At 36.8% G+C, this 25,344-nt stretch overlaps 2 protein-coding genes and 1 pseudogene across 3 annotated transcripts; 2 read left to right on the forward strand and 1 right to left on the reverse strand.

Annotated features, from left to right (window-relative positions):
• Window positions 1–190: 190 nt before the first annotated feature.
• Window positions 191–1,862, reverse strand: LOC139786147 (protein FAM50 homolog; annotated as a pseudogene).
• A 974-nt stretch (window positions 1,863–2,836) lies between these two features.
• LOC139786146 (nose resistant to fluoxetine protein 6-like) lies at window positions 2,837–4,995 on the forward strand. Of its 2 annotated transcripts, XR_011722190.1 has the most exons (8): window positions 2,837–2,983; window positions 3,067–3,154; window positions 3,229–3,327; window positions 3,396–3,522; window positions 3,691–3,865; window positions 3,998–4,140; window positions 4,226–4,460; window positions 4,807–4,995. XR_011722190.1 is itself a non-coding variant. In XM_071725297.1 (7 exons), the coding sequence occupies exons 2-7, from the start codon at window positions 3,072–3,074 to the stop codon at window positions 4,388–4,390; spliced, it is 792 nt and encodes a 263-aa protein (XP_071581398.1). In that variant the 5' UTR covers window positions 2,837–2,983; window positions 3,067–3,071; the 3' UTR covers window positions 4,391–4,807. The 2 variants fall into 2 exon arrangements, 1 of the variants encoding a protein (XP_071581398.1); XM_071725297.1 differs by having other exon boundaries at window positions 4,226–4,807.
• Window positions 4,996–8,251: 3,256 nt separating this feature from the next.
• Window positions 8,252–13,639, forward strand: LOC139786148 (uncharacterized). The gene has a single exon (XM_071725298.1). The coding sequence runs from the start codon at window positions 8,252–8,254 to the stop codon at window positions 13,637–13,639; it is 5,388 nt and encodes a 1,795-aa protein (XP_071581399.1).
• The last annotated feature ends 11,705 nt before the right edge of the window (window positions 13,640–25,344 follow it).

Consider the following 25,344-nt stretch of genomic DNA (forward strand, 5'->3'; position numbering starts at 1 on the left):
AATCCTTTAAACGAAATTAGACAATTCGTTGAATCTAAGTTTATCAGATTTTGTCTTTCTTCCTATTTTTATCCGACACTGTATACTTGTCGTAACTTTTCGTTGGATCAAAAAGTTCCTATCTACTCGCTGGAAAAATGTGTTTGTTCCTCTCGTATCATGATCTAATGAGAAATAACATAAAAGAGAATTATACAAAGTATTCTTTTAATGATAAATACCTAAGTAAAACTTTTCCGGCATGTGATTCCTCGGTTTCGACAGAAGCATCGTGCATAACACGAATATCATCGTGAACGTCAAATGTGAACAGAGGTTCGCTTTTTCCTCGTGCCTAATCGCAATATTACATATATTAAAATAACATGCCAACATTGTGATATTGCTTCATAAGTTTTATCACTTAGTATCTTTACCTTAGTTACAATAAAATCGTAAAACGTATAATGGTGCGGTAATATAAGAAAGATCCTCCTTGACATACATTAACTGATCTACCATTACTGTTTTAAGCTCGCTGAATTCACGCTTCGGAACTTCTAAACATCTCTGAAGAAGCTGATAGATAGAATTACCTGTATGTGAAAATTCAATTTATGCAGTAGAACATTATATATCACGCCAATGTTACTCCAAAAGTGACACTGGAGTATTTTAATAAATCACTAAGACATTCACCTTTCTTCATTATAACACTCCGACGATGGCCAGATCTATCCCAATAACTGAATGTGATCTCAATTTCTTCTTCCTTCAACGCGTTCTGCTTTCTAGCCCATTCTTGCCTCAATTCTTCCTTAAGTTTATTTTCCTCCTCCTCCCTTTCCCTATCTGGCAAGAAACTTGTATCTACATCTGGATTTTTCTTAATCTTCTTAATCGCGGGGCCATCAGATTGCACATTTTCTAACTGCAGGGATTTTTCGGCATTGTCTTCGTCAGAAGACATCTCAGCTACATCTTCGGCTTCGTCCAGATTAAAAGACAAAGCTTGAATCTGTCTCTTCTGTTTGTTCTTTTCTGTCTGCTTCGCCGCTAACGTTCTTTCCTTTTCCTGCTCTTTTTCACGTTCCTTCTATCTATATCAAAGCATAAAACACTGGGCAAAAATCACATAACATTTAGAGCACTGGGCAGAAATCACACACACACATATATATATATATATATATATATATATATATATATATATATATATTCACGCCAAACTGCATATATAACATCGTGTTATTTTTACATTACATTTAGGAAAATTATTTCATATAGACGTTAAACTTACATACATAGGGAGCTTTCCAGCAAGTGACACAAGCCGACACAAACGTCGTTCTATCTTTCTTTTTTGGCATTTTGGAGTAACAAAGACAAAACGATACCTGTGTCGACTTGTGTCGCTTGCTGGAAAGCTCTCATAAATGAATCTCGCGTTTTATGTAAAATCGCGTTTTATGTTAAATTTAATTGTAAGAAATCGGTAATCTAACCTATACTATGTTTACGCGAGCGTTACTTAATTCTGTAGTAACTTACGAACGATACGATAATTCCTCCGCATAAACTGGAGATTTTATAGTAACTACGATGATATCGTTCGTATAAGTTACTACAAAAGTAATACTCACGTAAACGTAAGCTATTACAATTCCTGTCACATGCACTTAGTCGCGTAAAAGAGTCACGGTGCGGTCACGCTTCGCGTCGTATAATAATAGGATAATTATATGTAAATAAAACAATTACCTTGAATCAGAAAAAATATTAATCGTCGCGTCGCGTAAAGAGTCACGGTCGGTCTCGCTCCGGCTCACTACCGTGTCTCTCGATAGGTTAACTGAACTGACAGTGACAGCGCACTGAACGCACTATCTGCACTGCGCGCAATACACACACGTATTAACTGAACTGACTGTGACAGCGCGCTGGCGAAAGCGCCGCCAGTGTCGAAAAAGTGAAAAGGACGCGATTCCAGCCAATGAAATGATGGCATGGCATGGCATGGCATGAGAGACGGTCGACGTAGAAGAAGAAGTATCTTAAAAATAAATTTTCACATTTAGACTTTGCGTCGCAATATCTCCGCTCGTAGGGCACGTAGCGGAAATATTATAAGAGAAACCCCCCCCTAATTCGACCTCAAGCTATCGATCAAGCCTACTTAGAACTTGATCCGTTCACTCGTTATCGAGATCTCAACATCTTGAGTACTCGCAACCCGTCGCGTCGCGTAAAAGAGTCACGGTCGGTCTCGCTCCGCGTATACTTGGCGCGAGACACTACCGTGTCTCTTGATACATTTAATTCTCTCGGTAAGTAATTTATAATAAATCTCTAGAATAGACATTTTTAGCTCTTTTGTTTTTTTACTCTTTACGCATAACGAAAATTGCTTTGTATTGACAGACAATAAAGTATGGCTGTGGAAGTTCATTGACAGTTATAAATACATTGGATTCATAGCAGTTGACATGGGATTCATAGCAGTTGATATATTTTCTTTTTCAAGCGCATGTTTAATGACATTGAATTATATGTATTTACAAGTTAAAAGGAACGAAGTACCAAAGCCGATTGGTCGCGGAGAAAAATTAATTGAATTCTTTGTTCACGTAATAAAAAGATATATTCGGTAAGTTTTTATTATATGATGATATGTTTGAAAAACACAAAAAACAATACAAACAATATAATAAAATTATTGTAGTAATAATTAAAATAAGAGAATATGTTACAAAGAAATTTGAATATTGATTTCAATGTAAGCTAAATACTAACTCTCTTTTTTTCACACGCGTCTGTAATAAAATTTTTCTTTTTAAGGCTGACACCGACTTACGTGACGGTGATAGAAATAGCGGATTTAAGCTCGGCTTGGTTTAATAAAACATCGCAATCTTACATGTACGAAAGGTCGCACGAAACTTGTGCGAAATATTGGTGGAGAAATCTTTTGTACATACATAATTTCTTTGGAATGGATGAAATGGTACGAACACGTTTGATTAAGATCAATTTGAAATTATACTTGGAGACGCATAAAACTTTTCTAAAATTTTTATTGCATTACAGTGCATATGAGTTGGAGTTGGTATCTATCCAATGATATGCAATTCTATGTAATCGCTATGGCGTTGTTTTTTATTTTCTCGACTATAAGGTATGTTAATTAACCAACTATTATAGTTAATGTCTTCTTCGAGTATACTTGAATAAATATATTATAAATTTCAGATACTTCTATGCCGCTGTTACGATATTGAGTGCACTTTTAATTATAGGCTCGGTTATTCTTAACGGTTATATTTCACACGTTTACGAATATATCGCGACGTAAGTTACTAAAGTATTTTACTTATTGAGAAATCAAGTTAAGAGGATGCTCTTTCTTATTGTTACAGATTTGATGAACAGAACAATCTTGCAGATATCTTTTATATCCCACCATGGATGAGAATGAATTTATTTATTATTGGGATAATTACGGGTTGCATTTTACATTTAAAGAATAATTTTGTTTTGAAAAAGGTAAAGTATATATTTTTGTTTTATATAACATATTGAAAATAAATAGTCATTAAAATATTTATGGAATATATAAACTTATTCTATAGAAACTAACTAGTTTCATATAAATTAATTATATAGTATCGCATAAATGAAAATGTATTATTTAATTTGACATATACATTTCAGAAACATATAATTTTGTGTTGGTGCCTGGCTATTCTTTGCAAAGTATTCATACTATTTTTGTCTTACTATCGATACAGATCCGTTCTAGCTACTTCTATTTATGTAGCACTGAACAGAACACTTTGGGGCACATGTATTGCATGTGTTGTAATAGCATGTTCCACTAAACACGGAGGTTCGTTTATTCATTAATAGATAAATACATCTTATAAAAATCGGCATATTTTTAATATATTAGTGATATATTTTAAACATTGTCATAGTTTAAAAACATCATTTTTATCATTGTATGCTTGCTTTGTTATAGGCATCGTTAATCAGTTACTCTCATTCAAGGGCTGGATTCCTCTTAGCAGGCTCACATACTGCGCTTATCTTTTAAATCCGATCATCATACAAGCGATTCATTTATATGGTGAAACGTCGATTCATTTTGAATTACTGTCCTTTGTAAGTATACATATATTTGAAATTTCAGCATTAATAGAGGAATATCGTGAAAAATGCATTAATTTTTTTTAACTTATGGTTCCAGATTATTATGACTTTGGGATACATTATAATCACTTACCTTTGTTCCTATGTATTATCTTTGATGTTCGAGATGCCCTACATTTCGTTAATGAAAATGTTTATTAAGTACCGCAATAAGCCATATAGAAAGAAAATGGAATCTTGTATACAAACCACATACCTTTAATGATTTAATGTTATACAATACGTGCCAATAGTTTTAGGACGATTGAATAATATAGACTACAAGATCCGAGGTAAAGTAAAACTGATTATTAAGGATGTATATCGCTTAAGTCAAAATAGAGGGATGAAGGTGAAATTTATAGAGATTGTGCACTTATATATCCCAAAAACCTGTGTTTTTGCGATCGATTGTCTGACCCGTTTAAAAGTTATTAACTTTTTAATTTCGTATGAGTTCTTATGGAGATTGACAGATTATCAAATATATGCATTCAGAATATAAAGAAAAAATAGAGAACAATTCTTGAAAAAATTACTATGTATAGAGGATACATTGGCACAGATTCTCAATAAATTTCACGATGATTCACTGACTAGTTTCTGAGAAAAGAAATAAAAACTGCAGCACTCTCACAGATCTTGGCGTTCGACCCTAAAAACACGGCAACGTCGCACTGCGACGTCTCAGTCGCACGGTGGTTGTGGACCACGGTGTGGACGCACGGGGACCACGTCTCAGAGGTGGTGTGGAAAATAGTCAAAAGATGCACTGTCTGTATGTTTGAATAAATGTTATAAATAATATGAATAAATTTTTTAAAAACATTTTTCGAGTTGAAATGAGGCGACGAGTACAACGAATATAACATGTTTTGACGTAGAACTACGTCTTTGTCGACAGTAAGGAGGGGTATAAGGGGAGTAAATCTAGGCACAGCCTGCAACGAATGCAACGAAAATATGTCACACTTTGAACGTTTGTATCTTCGAAACTAATAATCGTAGAGTAATCATTGACATCTCATTTTAAAGCTTAAGAAGTCCCATTTATGATAAATCCAGCCTGAACTCTCTATTTCTTCTCGTTTAGATATAGTAGCGTTAGAAAGTTTAGCTAAATTTCTCGTTGATGCAACGAAAATATGTCACACTTTGAACGTTTGTATCTTCGAAACTAATAATCGTAGAGTAATCATTGACATCTCATTTTAAAGCTTAAGAAGTCCCATTTATGATAAATCCAGCCTGAACTCTCTATTTTTTCTCGTTTAGATATAGTAGCGTTAGAAAGTTTAGCTAAATTTCTCGTTAATGCAACGAAAACATGTCACACTTTGAACGTTTATATCTTCGAAACTAATAATCGTAGACTAATAACTGACATCTCATTTTAAAGCTTAAGAAGTCCCATTTATGATGAAGAGAGAGAGAGAGAGAGAGAGAGAGAGAGAGAGAGAGAGAGAGAGAGAGAGAGAGAGAGAGAGAGAGAGAGAGAGAGAGAGAGAGAGAGAGAGAGAGAGGCTGAGAAACGCGGACATACCTTGAGCGTATATAAATTTCCACCCCGTGCGCTTATTTACGCGCGTCGTGAATATGCATTTGTCTCAAGATGCGGTAATGAACCCGAGGGAGCACACAGGCGGCTAGTTAAGCAACTAATTAAAACGCCGTCGCGAAATTGATCGTCCGCAGATTATTATTTCAGCGGCCGCGGAGCAGAAATGATTAATACACTCCGCACGCATAAGCTACGAAGCTCAACAAATGACGCGAACGTACTCTCTCATACAAGTTGTGGTAAATATGCATAATAGGGGACCCAGCCCCAATGACCTTGACCTTGACATATGTTGTCAAGGTCACCCTCCTGAGTGACCTACAGAAAGTTTTAGCCGTCGCTCGTTTTTTATTAAAAAGTTATTAACAAAAAAAGTTTAAAAAATATAGTAGTTATTTTGAGTATTGAAAGGTATAAATGACTAATAAATATGTCGAAATAGTTCACACATACACTTTCCTACATTCTCACTAACCTATGTATTTTTTAAAATATCCTACCTACATAGGTTAGATGACGCGCTTTAAACACTTAAATACTTTTAAAGCGCGTCATCTAACCTATGTAAGTTAGTGACGCGCTTTAAACAGTTAAATTTCATGGCAGAGAATAGTTAGTATATTGAAAAGTATATATCTCTACTTTAACAAAAAGACTGTTCATTGTATCAACGATTAGCTGCTTTAAATGACTTTTCTTTGTTCATACGTGTACTATTTTTACATACACTTACAATTAGTCATTTATGCCTTTCAATATACTCAAAATAACTACTATATTTTTGAAACTTTTTTTGTTAATAACTGTTTAATAAAAAACGAGCGACGGCTAAAACTTTTTGTAGGTCACTCAGGAGGGTGACCTTGACGACATATGTCAAGGTCAAGGTCATTGGGGCTGGGTCCCCTATAATGCATATTTACCACAAAGAGAACATCTGAACGAGTAAAAACTAAAGAAAGTATAGCCAAAGACATAAGACAAATAAATTATTTTATTAAATTTATTTCCATTCAATTCCAGAGTTAACAGCGTTTATTTAACTGGCTGTAAAATTGTATCCGGATTGTAACTACGATCGTTAAATTGATGTTACAATGAAATCGTAAACGCTACCGTCGTTCAGCAGTTAAGTGCTCCCGCATAAAATTGATAGTTCCGATATCGGCAGCTCTTTTTCACAGCCGCATATTGAAATGATAACGCGCGTTATCTGTCAGTTAAATTGGTCGGTTGCTTCTATCTCGACGTATTAAATCAAAATTGTGTCCATGGGTAATACGGGTCCTAACGAAAACGCTATTTCGGAGGAGACCTCGACGAATACGTCGAGCTGACGTCCTTAAGCAAGAGTGAAATTCGTCAGTGCGTGAATATATTCGATTCATATATATGTCAATGAAACACATCACATCAACGGGCAATTTGGAAAGCATTCTGAAAGTGATTAGAAAGTGTATCGAAAACCTCAGTAATCCTTTTGCAGAACACTTCTTAATAAGACACGATCCTTTTCATAAATACAATCATAAGAATAATATCGTTTTCACGGCTCCTATTTTCTGTGTTCTACTTATGTCTGATGAATAAGTATAACTCGCAATTAATTTACTGTAATGTATTTTTAATTGATTAATTTATCATTGACAGGATTTATAAACTTCTCGATGATTTGGAGCCAGGCGTCCTTAAACAAAATCTTCGTTATCGTTTTTCTACGGAGCAAATCAACAAAATCCTTCCGCAGATTCGCGTAAGCTCTGAATTTCACTACTATTTTATTATTACTACTTGATATGCGGAACACATTTCTGTAGTTTTTGAAGGATTATTTTATAACTGAATTAAAATCGCGTTTTGGAAGAACGGTGTTAAAAAGTTCCAATAGCAAAGAGCATTGGATTATTGGATTATCACCGGTACACAACACGTTTTCGTTAGCTCTAAACATCGCGTATATTGCGCAGCAATAAATCCTTCTTAAGCGATGGTAAGCTGTTACCATTTTTTTCCTGCGAGCTAGAAATTTCGTTATTTACACGAGGCGATGATTAACTGCGATACGAAGAACGAAACATTGTGTTCTTCAAATATTATACAGGATATCTCAAGTCTCTAGATGGCCATCCTTATTGAGAGAGAGATTGTGAAAAATAAAGGAGTACCGTACTGCCGTTGGTACGCTCGGAGTTACCGATCCGCGGTAGCATTCGAGTGCGTTGCGAAAGAGGGCGTAGTTAGCGTTCGCGCCCGCCCGTCGTGACGAGATCGCGTTCGTGTACGTCCGTGAATCCCGAAGTTCAGTTCGATTCGTGAGTTCGTTACGATCGGTAGCTGAGTGAAACAACGTGCGAGGCAAAGTATTTAGAATAAAACGTCGTCATAGATTAATGTTCCTGGTCTTTTATGTGCACCCGCCCACTCTATCCGCACCAAATATAACATTGTGGCGACCGTGACAGGACGAAGAGAGAGATTACCGTCGGATACGAGTATCGCGAGGGAAAAGGCAAGCATCTCAAGATGGAGGCCGCCAGGAAGAAACGCACGACGAACCGCACGGCTTTCACACGCGCAGTAAATGATTTAGCTGCGACTTTGACGGGTACGGCTACGCGACCAGTAAATAAAGAAGAAATAATCGTGTTTCTGCAAGTTCTGGAGGAAAGGCACGAGAAATTACTGGAAGCTAACGAGGTGTTAATGACATGCATGCACGAGACGGAGGGCGTAACGGACGAAGCCATCGCGACAGAAGATGCCACCAACGACGAGTACAAGAGGAAGTTTCTACGAGCAAGACTCGCTGCCATGAACGCAATGGGCACGCCTGTCATGGCTGCGCCAAACGCCAATAGGCCCGTTACCGACGGGGTAGACGCTCGTATTCGTGCACAAGTACCCGATCAGACGAATCAGATCAAACTGCCGAAAATCGAACTCAAAAGGTATGACGGAGATATTAAGGAATGGTTACGATTCTGGTCTCAGTTCAAAAAGATTCATGAAAACGCTACGATCGACAGAGAGACCAAATTCCAGTATCTCTTACAAGCTATGGTTCCGGATTCGCGCGCGGCGGAACTAGTCGGTAGCTTCCCGCCTACCGATGAAAACTATGATAAAGTTATCGCCGCGATAAAGAATCGATTCGGACGTGATGAAATGCTCGTAGAAGTATATGTGCGCGAGTTATTAAAGTTAATATTGCAAAATGCTATGAAGCCTAACGAGAAAATAAAGTTAGCGAGCTTGTTCGATAAAATAGAGTCACAACTTCGCGCTCTCGAATCTCTTGGTGTGACAACGGACAGATGCGGCGCCATGTTGTACCCTCTCGTCGAATCATCGTTGCCGGAAGAATTGCTACGCGCATGGCAGCGGAATCAAGCGACGTCATCTGCGCCACAGCGTATGGGAGAGGAACTACCGAGAGAAGATAGACTCACACGATTAATGAAATTTCTACAATCCGAAGTGGAAAATGAAGAGCGCATAACGATCGCGGTAAGCGGTTTTGACATGAATGAACGGAAGCAGTCAAAACCTAAACAACGCTCGGAAGCCACTAAGGATACGCCTTCTGCAATGAGTTTACACGCGAGTGGAAAAGTTACTAAACCTACTGTGTGTGTGTTCTGCGAGAATGAACATGCAAGTATGAAATGTGAGAAAGCACGCAAAATGACGCTGAGTGACAGGAAATCGGTGTTGCAAACCAAAAATGCGTGTTTCAACTGCCTGAAGATAGGACATCAGAGCCGTATGTGTCGCGGAAATTTGAAATGTGCCTTATGCAATCGTCGTCATGTTGTGCTTATGTGCCCGGAGGTTATGGGCGACCGTAGTGTAGCGCCGTCTCACAAAGCAGACGAATGTGATGTCAAAGATGAAAAGTCGCTACTCAGTCACACAAAGGGGCCAGAAGTGATACTGCAGACCTTACACGCGATAATCAGGAACAAACAGGAAGAACGTATCGTGCGCGTGCTCTTCGATTCGGGTTCTACCAAATCGTACGTGTGTAAAGACCTCATCCGCGTCATGGAATATGAGCCGATCGGCATATTGAAGCTGAAGCACTCTCTGTTCGGCAACGTGTCTTCAGAAATTAAGGATCACCGAAAATACCTGGTTCATATGAGCAGTCTTGATGGAAAATATGCCTGCAACTTCCAAGCCTACGACGAGGACGAAATATGTGCAGATGTTCCTCTATGGGATAAGCAGCCTTGGATGAATGAGTTAAAGGAGCTAGGCATCCAGTTAACAGATGGACCAGGTGAGTCTAACCATGCTCAGCCAATTAAAATCCTTATTGGAGCTGATATTGCTGGGAAATTAATGACAGGAAGAACCAAGCAGCTCAAATGCGGTCTGACAGCAATCGAAACACATCTCGGTTGGACTTTAATGGGCAAAACTCCGAATTACGTCGAGGATGGACTCGCAGCCCAGACCACTTCTATGTTACAACGAGAGACCTGCATATCAGATTTATGGAGCTTGGATGTCATTGGCATTAACGATCCGGTTGTCGAAAAATCTCGAAAGGACTATGATGCACAAGTTCGAGAACGTTTTGTCGAGACCGTCATAACCAACGATGAAGGACGTTATGAAGTATGTCTGCCTTGGATTGAATCGCACCCTGCTCTGCCGAACAACCATGATCTTGCGGAGAAGAGACTCGTTACGACCACGAAGAGGCTCAAAGCTTCGGGAATGTATGCTGACTATGATCGAGTTCTCACAGACTGGCGAGAGAAGGGAATCATTGAGTTGGTGCCTGCCGACGAAACAGAGATAAAAGGTCACTATCTTCCACATCGAGGAGTCGTCAAGGAAGGCAGCTCCACACCGCTCAGGCCTGTATTCGATGCGTCAGCCAAGGGCAGAGACTCTCCATCGTTAAATGAATGTTTGGAAAAAGGGCCTAACTTGATTGAATTAATTTCGTCTATACTTTTGCGTTTTAGAAAAGAAAAATTCGGTATCATCGCTGACATTGAAAAGGCTTTTTTGCAAATATGTTTGAACAAAAATGATCGTGATTATCTCAGGTTTCTATGGTATGATGAGCTCGGGAGAATAATTACTTATAGACATGTTCGAGTAGTTTTCGGTGTAACATGTAGCCCTTTTCTTCTCGGAGCAGTAATTGACTTTCACTTGAGAAAACTAATGTCAGACGAGAAACATAAGTCGAATATGGTAAATGCGATAGACAATATCCGTAAATTATTGGAGAGTTTTTACGTAGATAACTGTGTGACTAGTTTGGGTACGATGAAAGAAGTTGACGGATTTATGTATGACGCGAGTTACGCTATGCTCCAGGGAGCGTTTAACCTTAGAGGGTGGGAGCATACCGGTGCAATGACGGGAGCGGAGGATATTTCAGTGTTAGGAATGATTTGGAACAAGCGCTGTGATTCTTTACGTCTGGTAGTGCCTCCCGTTGAATCGGCATTAAATGAAAAAATTACGAAACGCACCATTTTATCGTTTGCTCATCGCATTTTTGACCCTCTGGGATTTGTTTGCCCTGTTATGATATGTCCTAAACTTTTATTACAGAAAACTTGGATCTCAAAAGTGAAGTGGGATGAGGAATTGAGCGAGGAAAATCAAAATGAGTTTAAAAAATGGCTGAAAAGTCTATCGTCACTGAGGGAGTTACATTTTCCTCGATGGGCCTTTCGCTCTTCAGATCCAGGAGCTAATGTTACCTTCCATGTATTTTGCGATGCAAGTAAAAAAGCGTATGCAGCTGTGATGTATGCCCGGACAGAGTACGACTCTCATGTAAATGTTACTTTGGTTGCAGCTAAAGCTAGGGTGGCTCCAGTCTCACCAGTTACAACTCCTAGACTCGAGTTACTGGCCGCTTGTACGGGCACGAGATTAGCCGACTCTAACCTAAATTCACTGAGGATGGAAGACAGAGAAGTAACATATTGGTGTGATTCTGGTACAGTCTTATATTGGATTCAAAGAAATTGTCCTTGGGCACCCTTCGTAGAAAACCGAGTTAAAGAAATAAGAAGTCTTTCGAAAGTTGATTCATGGAGACATGTTCCTGGAGATCAAAATCCCGCAGATCTACCATCGCGTGGGTGTGATGTGAGCACTCTCATAAAAGTTAACTGGTGGGACGGGCCAAGCTGGCTTAAAAAGGATCCATCAGAGTGGCCTATGTCGAATGTCACCTACCAAGAAGATGAGATTAAAAGTGAGATCCGTAAAACCGCAGTATTAAAAACTCCGATAAACGAGACTGAGATTATTTCGGTAATGTCTAATGTTAGTCATGATGTAAAAGTTGAACCTTTTTATGTTCCGAGAGTTTCAAAGTTCAACACAATGATAGGCGCGATTGCATGGCTTAATCGATTTATCAGTTATACTAGATGGCCCAACAGGGAAAGACATGGTGGGAGTTTAACTCTTGATGAACGGAAAAATGCGGAAAAGACGGTTTTACGAATTTCACAGAGAGATTCATTTGATGGAATTGACGATGTAAAACTTAGAACAATGAATGCTGTTATGACTGACGATGAATTGATACGTATGAAATCTAAGATACTGCAACGTGATGATGATTATTCGTTCCGTTATCCAGTGATTTTGTTAGGCGAGAATCCCATAACTAGATTATTAATAACTGAAACTCATGAGCGTTTGGGACACAGCAATGTCAATGCAATACTTAGTCACTTACGGGAAGAATACTGGATAATCCACGGACGTAAAGTTGCACGATCTGTTGTAAAGAAATGTGTAATCTGTACACGACAGAGCGCTAGACCTTTGGATGCTACGCAGGCTCCTTTGCCTATGAACCGCGTACGAGATGCTCGGGTATTTGAAGTAACGGGAATTGATTTCGCGGGGCCCGTGTATCTGAAGGGGAACATAAAAGCGTGGATCTGTATTTTTACGTGTGCTGTATATCGTGCTGTGCATTTCGAGCTTGTGACTTCTTTGTCGACTGATAGATTTATGGAAGCTTTTCGCAGGTTCGTAGCCCGAAGAGGTCGGCCGAGTAACGTATACAGTGACAATGGGACCAATTTTGAGGGTTGTAGTAATTTATTGAAGCGCATCGACTGGAATAAAGTCAACGAACTCTGTCATGTACAGAAAATTGAGTGGAAATTTAATCCACCAAGCGCCCCTTGGTGGGGAGGTTGGTGGGAGCGCCTAATTCAAGTCTTGAAACGAATTTTGCGTAAAATACTGGGGAAAGCGTGCTTAGAGTATGAAGAGATGTCGACTGTCTTATGCGATTGCGAATCAATTATTAACGCGAGACCTTTGACGTATTTATCCGAAGATCCTAGAGATCTCAATCCTATCACTCCCAATATGTTCTTACAAGAGATCCGCGAGATCGGAGTACCTGATTGCGATTTTATTGATAGGGAAAAATTCAAAGGTAGATTTAAGTATCGACAGCATCTAAAAGATGAACTGAGAAAACGTTTTCGGACCGAATATCTCGGTGAGCTTAAATATAATGTTAATAAGGGAGCTTCCGATACTCGTAAGATATCAATAGGTGATGTCGTATTGATAGGCAATGATTGTACTAAGCGATTGGATTGGCCTCTAGGCCGTGTGATAGAGACTTTTCCGGGAAAAGACGGAGTCATTAGAGTAGTGCGTTTAGTTACTGCGTCTGGTCAATTGGTGCGTCCGGTACAAAGATTGTATCCTCTTGAAGTCGATTTCGATGTTGTCCCTGAGCAACTACATACATTATATAAGAAAAGGGTTAGCGCGGCGCGCGATTCGAAAGATGAGAAAGAGAAGTTGAGTCGCTCTAAAGCGATAGAACAGAAAGTTGAATCTGTGCCGTACAAAACTCGTAGTGGACGTACTGTTAAGCCAGTTATTAGATAAGGAGTCTTATGTTGTACTAACAGCTATGATGTTTATTGTTCAGTTTCGCTGTTATATGGAAAATGTGATTTTGTTCTAAGATGTTATTTTGAGTTATGCGAGAATCATTATTTTATTTTATGATGTTAGATTTTCCTCAGTATATGTGCGGAAAATCTAAGGTGGGAGGATGTGAAAAATAAAGGAGTACCGTACTGCCGTTGGTACGCTCGGAGTTACCGATCCGCGGTAGCATTCGAGTGCGTTGCGAAAGAGGGCGTAGTTAGCGTTCGCGCCCGCCCGTCGTGACGAGATCGCGTTCGTGTACGTCCGTGAATCCCGAAGTTCAGTTCGATTCGTGAGTTCGTTACGATCGGTAGCTGAGTGAAACAACGTGCGAGGCAAAGTATTTAGAATAAAACGTCGTCATAGATTAATGTTCCTGGTCTTTTATGTGCACCCGCCCACTCTATCCGCACCAAATATAACAGAGATCAACATTAATTATAATTCAGATTTAATTTAAATAACCATTTCAAAATTCATATATTACAATATATTTCTTGATTGTATTTAACAAGCAGGAAAGAAAGTAAGTGTGAATCCAAAATTCTTAAGTGACGAAAAAGTGTGACGCAAATGTTCTTATTTCTTAATGCAATTCATTCATTCTTCGAGGAAGACAAAGGATCATAAAACACAAAGCGTGTGATATTTTCAGCGCAGTCCATTCCGTGATCGCGTATTCTCGAGACGGGACGGATATTTGAGCTTCGAGGATACCCTCGACCTCTGCTCGGCGACCTCTTCTCCGCGAATTGTCCGCGGGGCATTCGGGCTGCATGGGCTTGTGAAATTTTCGGTAAGCTCGCGGATACAATTGAATCTACATCCGCGGGTTTTTGTGTGCGCGGAATTCTAACTTTCGTCCCGGTAAATATTTGTCATCCGCCAATCCTACACGCTTTATTACATATCCGCGAACAAAGCCTTAGTTGTCAAAAATACAGTTACAAAACTCCGTTGTTTGCTAACAGCCAGTGACATGAAGTAGAACACAATAACAAAATGTTTTTTTTGCAACCTAATTTTATAGTGTTTTAGCCTATCAAATGCGTCAAATTTAATTCTGTAATGTAAATATTATATTACTCACCTCTTATCGAAACTACCAGCAAAATTACAGTGAATAAGCAGAAAATCTTGCAGAGCGCAGTGTCTTCACATGGACGGCCGGAACGAACTGACAGCGCATTCGCAGGGGGTATTCCGTGTTAGTCTATGATATTAAGATCATTGTAGGCGTGTAATACAAATAGTTATTGAGTTAAACAGTGGCGCGGAATTGTCAACCGCGCGGTAATATCCAACTCTCCCCTAATATTATATGATAGAAATCAGGAATCATATTACATTATTTCAAGTATATGTATTGCAAATTAAATTGTAAAACATGGATGTACTGAATAATATTTTAAAAACACTTTAAAAATTCATAATAAATAAAATAATAACAAATTTAACTTACAGTAATACTTACCTTAAAATTTACTTATCCCTGTGAAAAAACCTTAGAATTATGAAAAGTAAATTTAGGCATTTTTAACTTTAAAATTGTCGAAATTTACTTTTCATAATTTTAAGGTTCCTTTTACATTCTTGTTTGAAGTAAGTTGCCTTATAGTTATAAGATTACCTTAAATAATAGTTTTAAAGTGTCCAAATTTACCTTTAATTTTTTTTAAGTTTTTCTTTAAAGTAAGTTTTAAGATTTTTTTTAAATATTTCTAAGTTAAATTTTCCCAAGGGATAACAGACATATACCATTCACATACAATGTAAAATGAATAAGTAAGAAAAAATAGATTACTTGTCGTACTACACGTTTTTATGTCTTTAGCAGATAATCAACATCTATTTGTATTAAACATGGGAGAATTTATGTATAACGTATGCATAACGCGAGAGAATGGTACAATTACAACACTAATTGGTGTAACGGGAAGTTAATCGAAGATTTCCCAATCAACAAACAATATTTTTAAAAAGATTTTTAGATGTGTTTGAAACACATTTTTAATGATTACAAAAACGTTAAAAATAATAAGTTCCTACATTCCTTTTTATTTATTAAAAAAACGTTTATTTTAACATTTATTTTAAAAAAATTTTGGAAAAACGTTTTTAAATATTTGATGAACAATTATTTTAACATTTTAGACAAATGTCTTTTAATCTTTGAGAAACGGTTATTTATATGAAAAAATTTTAATGAAACATATATATAGGGGAGACCGGGGCTAAGCCGACACTATTTTTTCAAAGGCAATTTTTAATATTTAATTAAAATTTTTAGGCAAATTCAATGGTACATATTTAAAGAGTGTTTCTTCAGGTACAAAATTAATTCAGGAAGTTTTGCTGTACGTCGCTTTGTTTTGCCGCCAGGAAAGGAAAAGTGACGCGAAGACAAATTTTCGAATTGAAAAATGCCGGGGCAAACTCGACACCCCGCCGGGGCAAACTCAACACTTTGTCTGATCGACACAATTTGATCTGGAACTTATTTTTTACTGTCTGAAAATGAAAATACATTGTTTATTGTGTATTTAAAAAGTAGAAAAATTCGGAATAAAGTAGCTAGAACAATCATTTGAAATAATGAGAACAAAAATTGTTGAACTTTCAATTATCTTCATCTAAACTCATGTCTGAAAAACAATTAATGCAGGTAAACTCGCGATCGGACGTGCGCATACATTTGTCATGAGCCATACGGCTGCATGACAAGCATCGTTTGTTACTGGGAGCCGACGAAACGGCGTGGTGTTGACTTTGCCCCGGACGTCGTTTTTCACTTTTGTCACTTCAAAAACATGACAATTTTGAAAATATGCAAAAACGATTATCGGATTCATATAGAGCATCAAATTTCCCATCAAAATCACTTACCGGTAGATTCGCAAGAGTAAAGCTCGATGAAAGAGTAGACATTTTCGAGAGATCAGAAAAATTACTTTTCACTATCAAAAACGCTTATGTCGCGTTAAAAATTACACTATAACTCAGAATGTTACCAAATTTCGTTGATAATACTGGCACATAAAGACGCATTTACAGTAGGAAAGGCAAGTTTCTACGATAGATTTAAATTGGCAAAAAGCCTAGTGTCAAGTTTGCCCCGTTGTCGGCTTAGCCCCGGTCTCCCCTATATAATTTTTTTTTTAATTATTGTGTTACATTTGAAAGGTTTTTTAATAGTTGGAAAACATATATCTTACTGATGAAAAAGGAGCTGAACATGACCTTCTACAAAGAATATTAGAAGTATTTATGTAACAGTTTTTATTTGTTATTGTTTGGCTTTTTTATACTGAGAGAACACGATTTGCATTTAATGGTTTGTGATAATTACTTAATGCGAGTTATGCAAATTTGCGAACTTCATATCTTTCTTATCGGTTTCTGTTGTTAAATAACTTTATCACACTGAAAATAACCTAATAAATCAAAACATTTGTTAAATTTTAATTTTAATAAAATATAGCGACACGAAGCATCATGCGATTTTTATACGCGGTTTTTCTTTTACGCAGTTTTTTTACACGGCAAATAATGGTTCTAGGAAGAAATCTCCCCGGAAAAATCCTCCCCGGAAACAAGTTCCCGGGAAAATCTCCCCGGAAAGAATCTCCCCCGGAAAAAATCTCCTACGGAAAAAATCTCCCCCGGAAAAAAACTCCCCCGGAAATAATCTCCCCCCGATAAAATATCCCCCGGAAAAAATCCAGCACTACTGTATTTCAAATTGAGACGGCATTTTGAAGGGCCGTTACACTAGACTGTGCGACTTTATTTGGTGCTTGTATATGTTATTATTCGGAACCGTCAACTGATTGTGCTGTGTTTACTCATCGTCAGCAATATCACCTCGATTAACAGTAATCAGTCTGTTGTAAGTACTGGTAGCGATATTATCGTGCACCATGCCGCTCAAATTTGTAAAAAGCAACAAGGGAAAGAATCAGCTGATTGCTGATGGTGAATTGTATTACAAGCATGGGGAGGGGTCTAATGGAAAAGTTATTTGGCGGTGTGTGCAGTATAAAACCGGGTGTCGTGGGATTTGTCACACGTCGTCGGTGTTACGCGATGGTACGTAAATTAATGTACTTAACAGCAGTATCGGAAATTTTTCATTACTCTTTTACTTTTTGCTTATTATAGGCATCATTTTGCATCAAACTGAGCACACAACTCACGCTCCTAACGCTGCAGCAGTTGAGACAAAGCGCATTGTTGCAAAATTACGGAAGAAAGCGGTGACAAGCAAGGAAGCATCATCGTCATTAGTGGCGTCTGTGCTGGGTACGGTGTCGTCTCCTGTTGCTGCACAATTACCGAGTGCTGAGTCATTGAGTCGGACTGTCCGAGGAATCCGTCAAAGGAACAATCCTTTACCGCCTAATCCCAGGAAGAACACACTGTATGAAATACCAGAACACTTTCAACAGACATTGAAGAGCGTAAAATTCTTGTTATTCGACTCTGAGGATATTAACAACAGACTGCTTATATTTGCTACGGAGGATAATCTGCAGGTGTTGCGAGGATGTGACACATGGTATTGTGATGGTACTTTTAAAGTAGTGCCTGAAATATTCGACCAACTGTACACCGTACATGGGGAGGTGAATGGCAAGGTTGTGCCTCTTGTATATGCGTTATGCCCTAATCGACGCAAGAGAACATATCAAACTCTGTTGCGGGTTCTAAAAGATGCTATTCCCGGGGTGGCCCCAAAAAATGTAATGTCGGATTTTGAGATGGCATTTTTAAAAGCCGTTACACTAGAATTTCCCGAATGTGAACTCAAGGGGTGTTTATTCCATTTCGGTCAAGCACTTTGGCGTAGTATACAAGATCACGACCTTGCGCCATTGTACCGCGAGAGCAGCCGCGTGGCTCGTAATTTACGAATGTTATTCGCATTGGCATTCGTTCCTTTCTGCGATGTACATTACGCGTACGATGCTTTGCTACAGTCGAAATTTTTCACTGATAATGAGAAGGATTTGAGAGGTTTCCTCGATTATTTTGAGCACACTTGGGTTGGCGTGTTAGGTCGTCGTAAAGTACGACGCGGCGCAATGTTTGATGTTTCTTTGTGGAACCACTACTCCTCAGTGATGGTGGCTGTTGCTCGTACCAACAATGCAGTGGAAGGATGGCACCATGCACTAAATCGGAGAGCAAATGGTTCGCATCTCGTACTGTGGAAAATGATCGAGTTGCTTCAGGCAGAGCAGGGTCTCGTCGAGGCTCACATTGCGCGCGCGAATGCTCACGCTCCTGCGAATAATAGAAACAAGCGCTACAAAGACAACGATGCGCGATTGAAGAGTCTCGTTGCAGCATACAACCGACAGGATGTGTTACAATATTTGAAAAATGTCGCTGCCAATCTGTCGTTATAAAAATGTGTTATGATTTATGTGTTATTTATCTTTGTTGTTAGTTACGCCGATTGTATTACGTTAATTGCGCTTTGTTGAATGCGTTTAAATTCCTGAGGAATGTTGCTGTCAATCTTTCGTTGTTTTAAATTATCATGAGTTATGTATTTATTGTCTTTGTTTTTAGTCACGGCCCTGCGGGGGGCTCCACTATCATTAAACTATACACATAGTGTGCCTTGCAAAGTACGTGCGTGGGCTTTTCACACGTGGAAAGTTGTAAACCCATGTGGCACCTCGGTTTTTGCTGGGCACCGAAAATGTTTCCGGGGGAGATTTTTTCCGGGGGAGATTTTTGCCGGGGGAGATTTTTTCCGGGGGAGATTTTTTCCGGGGGAGATATTTTCCGAGGGAGATTTTTTCCGGGGGAGATTTTTTGATGGGGAGATTTTTTCCGGAGAGATTTTTTCCGGGAACTGATTTCCGGGAGATTTTTTCCGGGGAACAAAACGTCGGTTACGCAAATAATTCCTCCGTTTACGCGGTGCTTTTTATATGCGGGCAGAAAATGTATCTTTCTATTGTATTTATTAAACTTATTATATGTATATCAGTAAGCTAAATCTTCTTACTCCGCTTACTCGATCGTACTTATTACGATAATCTGACTTCTTTTGAAATTTATTTTACATGAACTATTTATTTAAATAATGTAGAAAAAATATTTATATGACATTTACTTAATATCTATTTTGTATTAATTATTTAAAATAATTATTTGTTAAAAAATTTACTTAATAGTTATTTAACATCACTTGAATATTTATTAATTTGTGGAGAGCACAAAGCTTATTTACACGCGAGTCTCAGCCGCGTAAAAAAATGCCACGTGGAACGAATATTCCGTGTAAATCGAGTAAGTGTATATATAGAATCTGCGTATCTATGTTCAGAATGTATAAGAATATATTAGAATGTTTATAGATGAATATTATTAAATTGACCGGAAAAGACGAAGGTTATCGCATATAAAAAAATCAGCGTATTATTAGTCATAATGGTTATTTAACATCACTTGAATATTTATTAATTTGTGGAGAACATAATGCTTAATCACACACGATTCTCAGACACGTAAAAAAATGCTACGTGTAAATATTGCTACAAATATTCCGTGTAAATCGAGTAAGTAAGTATCCCTCTCTAAAAAAGGCGTGCAAAGTCGAACTCGAATATATTGCGGTTATTGTTGCCACTTTTCCGCGGTGCCGATTGATTCTCTCGCTGCGCTTACTTTATTTGCAGCTGTCATCGTATATTTTGACAGTGTGTGTATCAAGGAGTTAATAGTGTAATAGTAATAGCATAATCCATTCCATCCATCCATCCATCCATATCTAAAAAAGAGATGTAAATCGGGGCACGCGCTCCGCCTAACCGAGTAAGTAAGGAAACGATGAAAGTAGTGGTATTTCACCGGCGATGTTGCCATCTCCCACTTATGCTACACCTCTCATGTCTCCTTACAGTGCCAGACTAGAGTCAAGCTCAACAGGGTCTTCTTTCCCCGCTAATTTTTCCAAGCCCGTTCCCTTGGCAGTGGTTTCGCTACGTGTAAATATTGCTACAAATATTCCGTGTAAATCGAGTAAGTAAGTATCCCTCTCTAAAAAAAGCGTGCAAAGTCGAACTCGAATATATTGCGGTTATTGTTGCCACTTTTCCGCGGTGCCGATTGATTCTCTCGCTGCGCTTACTTCGTTTGCAGCTGTCATCGTATATTTTAACAGTTGTGTGTATCAAGGAGTTAATAATGCAATAGTAATAGCATAGTGTTAAAGCTATTATAAATAGCGCGCGCCAAGCGCGCATCTGTGGTGTCCAGTATATATAAAATCTGCGTATCTATGTTTAGAATGAATATATTAGAATCCCAGGTAGCACATATTAGTTTTATATACGTTTTTTGAACGTATTCATAGTTTCATAACCGTAAAGAACCGTTAAGAAACGTTTGAACAAAAATGTTTTTGAAACCATGATTTAAGAAACGTATTTTTTACGTTTCTATACAGTAACAAAAATATCTATTTGTTACATTTTTTCTTTCAAAATTATGCACATATATCCACTTATTTACTTAAATTAATTTTGTCCTACCGGTTTTAAAATCTATTTGTCATCGGACAAATCTGAGCTTAGAAAACTTCCAACAGTTGCAAAATAAACGTTCTGCTGAACATGGCCATTGAAAAAACATTTATACGTGTGTTCCGTTTTGAAGAACTTCCTAACTGGTGCACACAAGTAATGCAATTAAGTTAGAGTGAGACAAGTATATTTTGTTTCACTTTAACTTATTGCACGAATGTGCACCAGTTCAGAAATTTCTTCGAAAAAGAATAGACGTCATAGATGGTATATGCATAAAGCTTCTAGAACATTCTCACGCATGTCTCAAAGACGTCATAAACACGTTCAAAAGACGTAAAAAGTAGGAATTTTAAATGTCTTTATCTAAAATGTCTTTATCATTAAAACAAAACGTTTCTATAATAATTTTGTAAACGTTATTTTATCGGAAAAGAAACGTTCCATTGAACGTTTTTCGAATAGACATTTTTACTTATGAGAAACGTTTCTAGAAATCGGTTATAAAACGTTTCGGAAAAACGCTTATAAAACATTTCTGAAACGTGTATGTGCTACCTGGGATATATTAGAATGTTTAGATGATTATCATTAAATTGACCGGCGCGACGGAAAACAAGTTATATAAGACATATAAAAAATCAGTGCATTATTAATCATAATCCTTGACTATTCGACGCAATACCTTTTTATATTAAGATAATTCCTCTATTTACGTCGCACAAGGATTAACGCGCAATTACTCTATTACGTGCCTTTAGAGTAACTCCGATATATACGCCGCACCTAAGGAAAACTTTTCCTACCCGAGAAAAAATGATTAGATATTATCACATATAATTATATAAAATCGACATTAGATATAATTAGATATAAAAAATGAGCTGATAAAATTGTATATAATTGTATATAATTACATATAACCACATATAATCATATAACCATATATGGTTATATATAATTGTATGTGGTTATATGTGATTATATCTAACATAATAAATATTTTATATATATATACATATATATATATATGTATATATATGTATATATATATATATACATATATGTATATATATAAAATATTTATTGCATTAGATATAATCATATATTATTATATCTTTTCTTCATATATACATATATATAACTTGGCGCTGCTTGGCGTGAGATACTGCCGTGTCTCTTGATATCATTCTTATACCACTGTTTGTCAAATTTTAAATACGAGAAATAAATCCTATCGGATGCCATCTATCGGATAATTCGAATTTAAGTTTATATATGGTTATATATAATCATATATAATCTACATGGATAAATGCTTATATCTATACAGATATAGTGCTATATCTGGTTGTACATAGGACAAGATTAGTCACATTAATATATCTGGATGGCTATATATGACTTCATATATAGTTTTATATAATGTTATATCTAGTTATATGTAGGGTGCACTACTCATATATCATTATATCTGGCTTCACATACATTTATATACGATTAGATATGGTGCTATATCTGGTTGTATATAGCGCCAGATTAGTCACATAAATATATCTGGCTATATATGACTGCATATATAGTTGTATATAATGCTATATCTAGTTATATGTAGGGTGCACTACTCATATATCATTTTATCTGGCTTCACATACATTTATATACAATTAGATATGGGGCTATATCTGGTTGTACATAGGACAAGATTAGTCACATTAATATATCTGGCTACATATGACTGCATATATAGTTTTATATAATACTATATCTAGTTATATGTCGGGTGCAGTACTCACATATCATCATATCTGGCTTCACATCTATATATATAAAAATGAATGTATGTATGTATGTATGTATGTATGTATGTATGTATGTATGTATGTATGTATGTCCTTTATACACTCTTGAACTATTCGACCGAATTTTTACCAAAAGTATATGAAATAGGGGTAGAATTTCCCGGGGAGTGTTATAGAGTGTATAGTTTTTCGTTACCGATTTCCTGGAAACCGGTTTTTTTAATTTTTCTAATTTTTTGAGAAATAATTGACCGAATCTCAAAGAATTATAGATCAAATTTCTACCAAAAGTATATGAAATAGGGGTAGAATTTTCCGGGGAGTGCCACTACGTGTATAGTTTTTTGTTACCGATTTTCTGGAAACCGGTTTTTTCCAATTCTTCTAATTTTTCGGGAAATAATTGACCGAATCTCAAAGAATTATAGATTAAACAGGGGTAGAATTTTCCGGGGAGTGCTATAAAGTGTATAATTTTTCGTTACCGATCTTTTTGGAAGCCGGTACTAAAATTTTTTCAATTTTTTGGGAATTAATTGACCGAATCTTAAAGAATTGTATATGAAGTAGGGGTAGAATTTCCCGGGAAGTGCTATAAAGTGTACTATTTTTGATATTGATCTTTTTGGAAACCGGTTTTTATAATTTTTCCAATTTTTTTGGGAAATAATTGATTGAATTTCAAAGAATTATACATGAAGTAGGGGTAGAGGAAGAGAGAGAGGGAGAGAGAGAGAGGGAGAGAGAGAGGGAGAGGGAGAGGGAGAGAGGGAGAGAGAGAGGAAGAGAGAGAGGGAGAGAGAGAGAGGGAGAGGGAGAGAGAGAGAGAGAGAGAGAGAGAGAGAGAGAGAGAGAGAGAGAGAGAGAGAGAGAGAGAGAGAGAGAGAGAGAGAGAGAGAGAGAGAGAGAGAGAGAGAGAGAGAGAGAGAGAGAGAGAGAGAGAGAGAGAGAGAGAGAGAGAGAGAGAGAGAGAGAGAGAGAGAGAGAGAGAGAGAGAGAGAGACTATTTGCGTGTCTTATTACATATGTCCTCCGGGGCGAAGCCCGGGTAACCAGCTAGTACATTTATATACGATTAGATATGGTACTATATCTGGTTGTATATAGCGCCAGATTATAGTCACATAAATATATCTGGCTATACATGACTGCATATATAGTTGTATATAATACTATATCTAGTTATATGTAGAGTGCACTACTCACATATCATTATATCTGGCTTCACATAAAATTATATACATTTATATACAAGTAGATATGGTGCTATATCTGGTTGTATGTGGGACCACAGATTGCACATGTGGCCATGTATAATTAGATATGACCCCATATAAAAAAATATATAATTATATATAATTATATATATTCCAGATATAATTATATATGATTATATCTAATCATTTTTTCCCGGGTAGGTAGCACATATTAGTTTCATATATGTTTTTTGAACGTACATATAGTTCTATAACCGTAAAAAAACGTTTGAACAAAAAAGCTCTAAAAAGCATGAAAAAAAATAATTTTTTAAGTCGGCGCCAAATTAATAATTATTAAATTAATTTGGTGCTAACTTTAAAAATTGAAAAAAATTCTTTAAAGTATTATTAATTTAGTGCCGACTTCAAATCATTGGAAATTTAGTTTACCCCTTTATTTATTGTTTATTATAAATAAGTTACTATTCCTTTAGTTAGAGGTTAGTTTATTTTATAATAATGAGTATTTAACCAATTGTGGCAAAAATATAATTTAGGACAAAAGTATCAGTTTGTTACTTTTGACTCGAAAGTAATATTTGTTATTGGTGTTGATTTCTATTTATTTATATATGTATTTTTTAAATAAAAATGTTTTTACTATTATTTTAAAATGCCAAATATACAAAAAAGAAAAACAAATAAAAGTTTAGCAACGTCTGTTTAAAATAATTTAAAATGTCTAGAACTATTTAAAAAAGCTTTTAAAAAATAAAACGCTTTGCTACATTGATTATATGTTCGTTTTTATTTTATTTTACCTTAATAAAATCAGTCTTGAGCTCTGTTACAATAACCGGCCCTAGGGGTAGGGACAATCGTAACAAATTCGATCTTTATATTAAAACTTGATTTTTCTAAGTAATTATAAAATGTGAATGAATTTTATTCATATACCATAATGTAAGTAAAGAATGTATTTATCTTATGAAAGAGAAAAAGTATATATATTGTATATATATATATATATAAACAAGTAAATCGAAGATATCAATTCAAATGAGCAAAATGTTACGTTTGTCCCTGGTCTCCCCTACTATAAAAAAATTACAATATAA

This window comes from Temnothorax nylanderi, unplaced genomic scaffold (assembly GCF_030848795.1).
Source record: "Temnothorax nylanderi isolate EJ_2023f unplaced genomic scaffold, tnyl_v1.0 TNYL_tig0963_pilon, whole genome shotgun sequence".
NCBI lineage: Eukaryota > Metazoa > Arthropoda > Insecta > Hymenoptera > Formicidae > Temnothorax > Temnothorax nylanderi.

Excerpts from the sequence above, each read along its gene's own strand:
- LOC139786148 (XM_071725298.1), top strand. The coding sequence starts at position 8,252 with ATGGAGGCCGCCAGGAAGAAACGCACGACGAACCGCACGGCTTTCACA.
- LOC139786146 (XM_071725297.1), top strand. The coding sequence starts at position 3,072 with ATGAGTTGGAGTTGGTATCTATCCAATGATATGCAATTCTATGTAATC. Across the intron at positions 3,523-3,690 it reads ATAATTTTGTTTTGAAAAAG|AAACATATAATTTTGTGTTG; the intron begins GTAAAGTATATA and ends TATACATTTCAG. Across the intron at positions 3,866-3,997 it reads ATGTTCCACTAAACACGGAG|GCATCGTTAATCAGTTACTC; the intron begins GTTCGTTTATTC and ends GCTTTGTTATAG.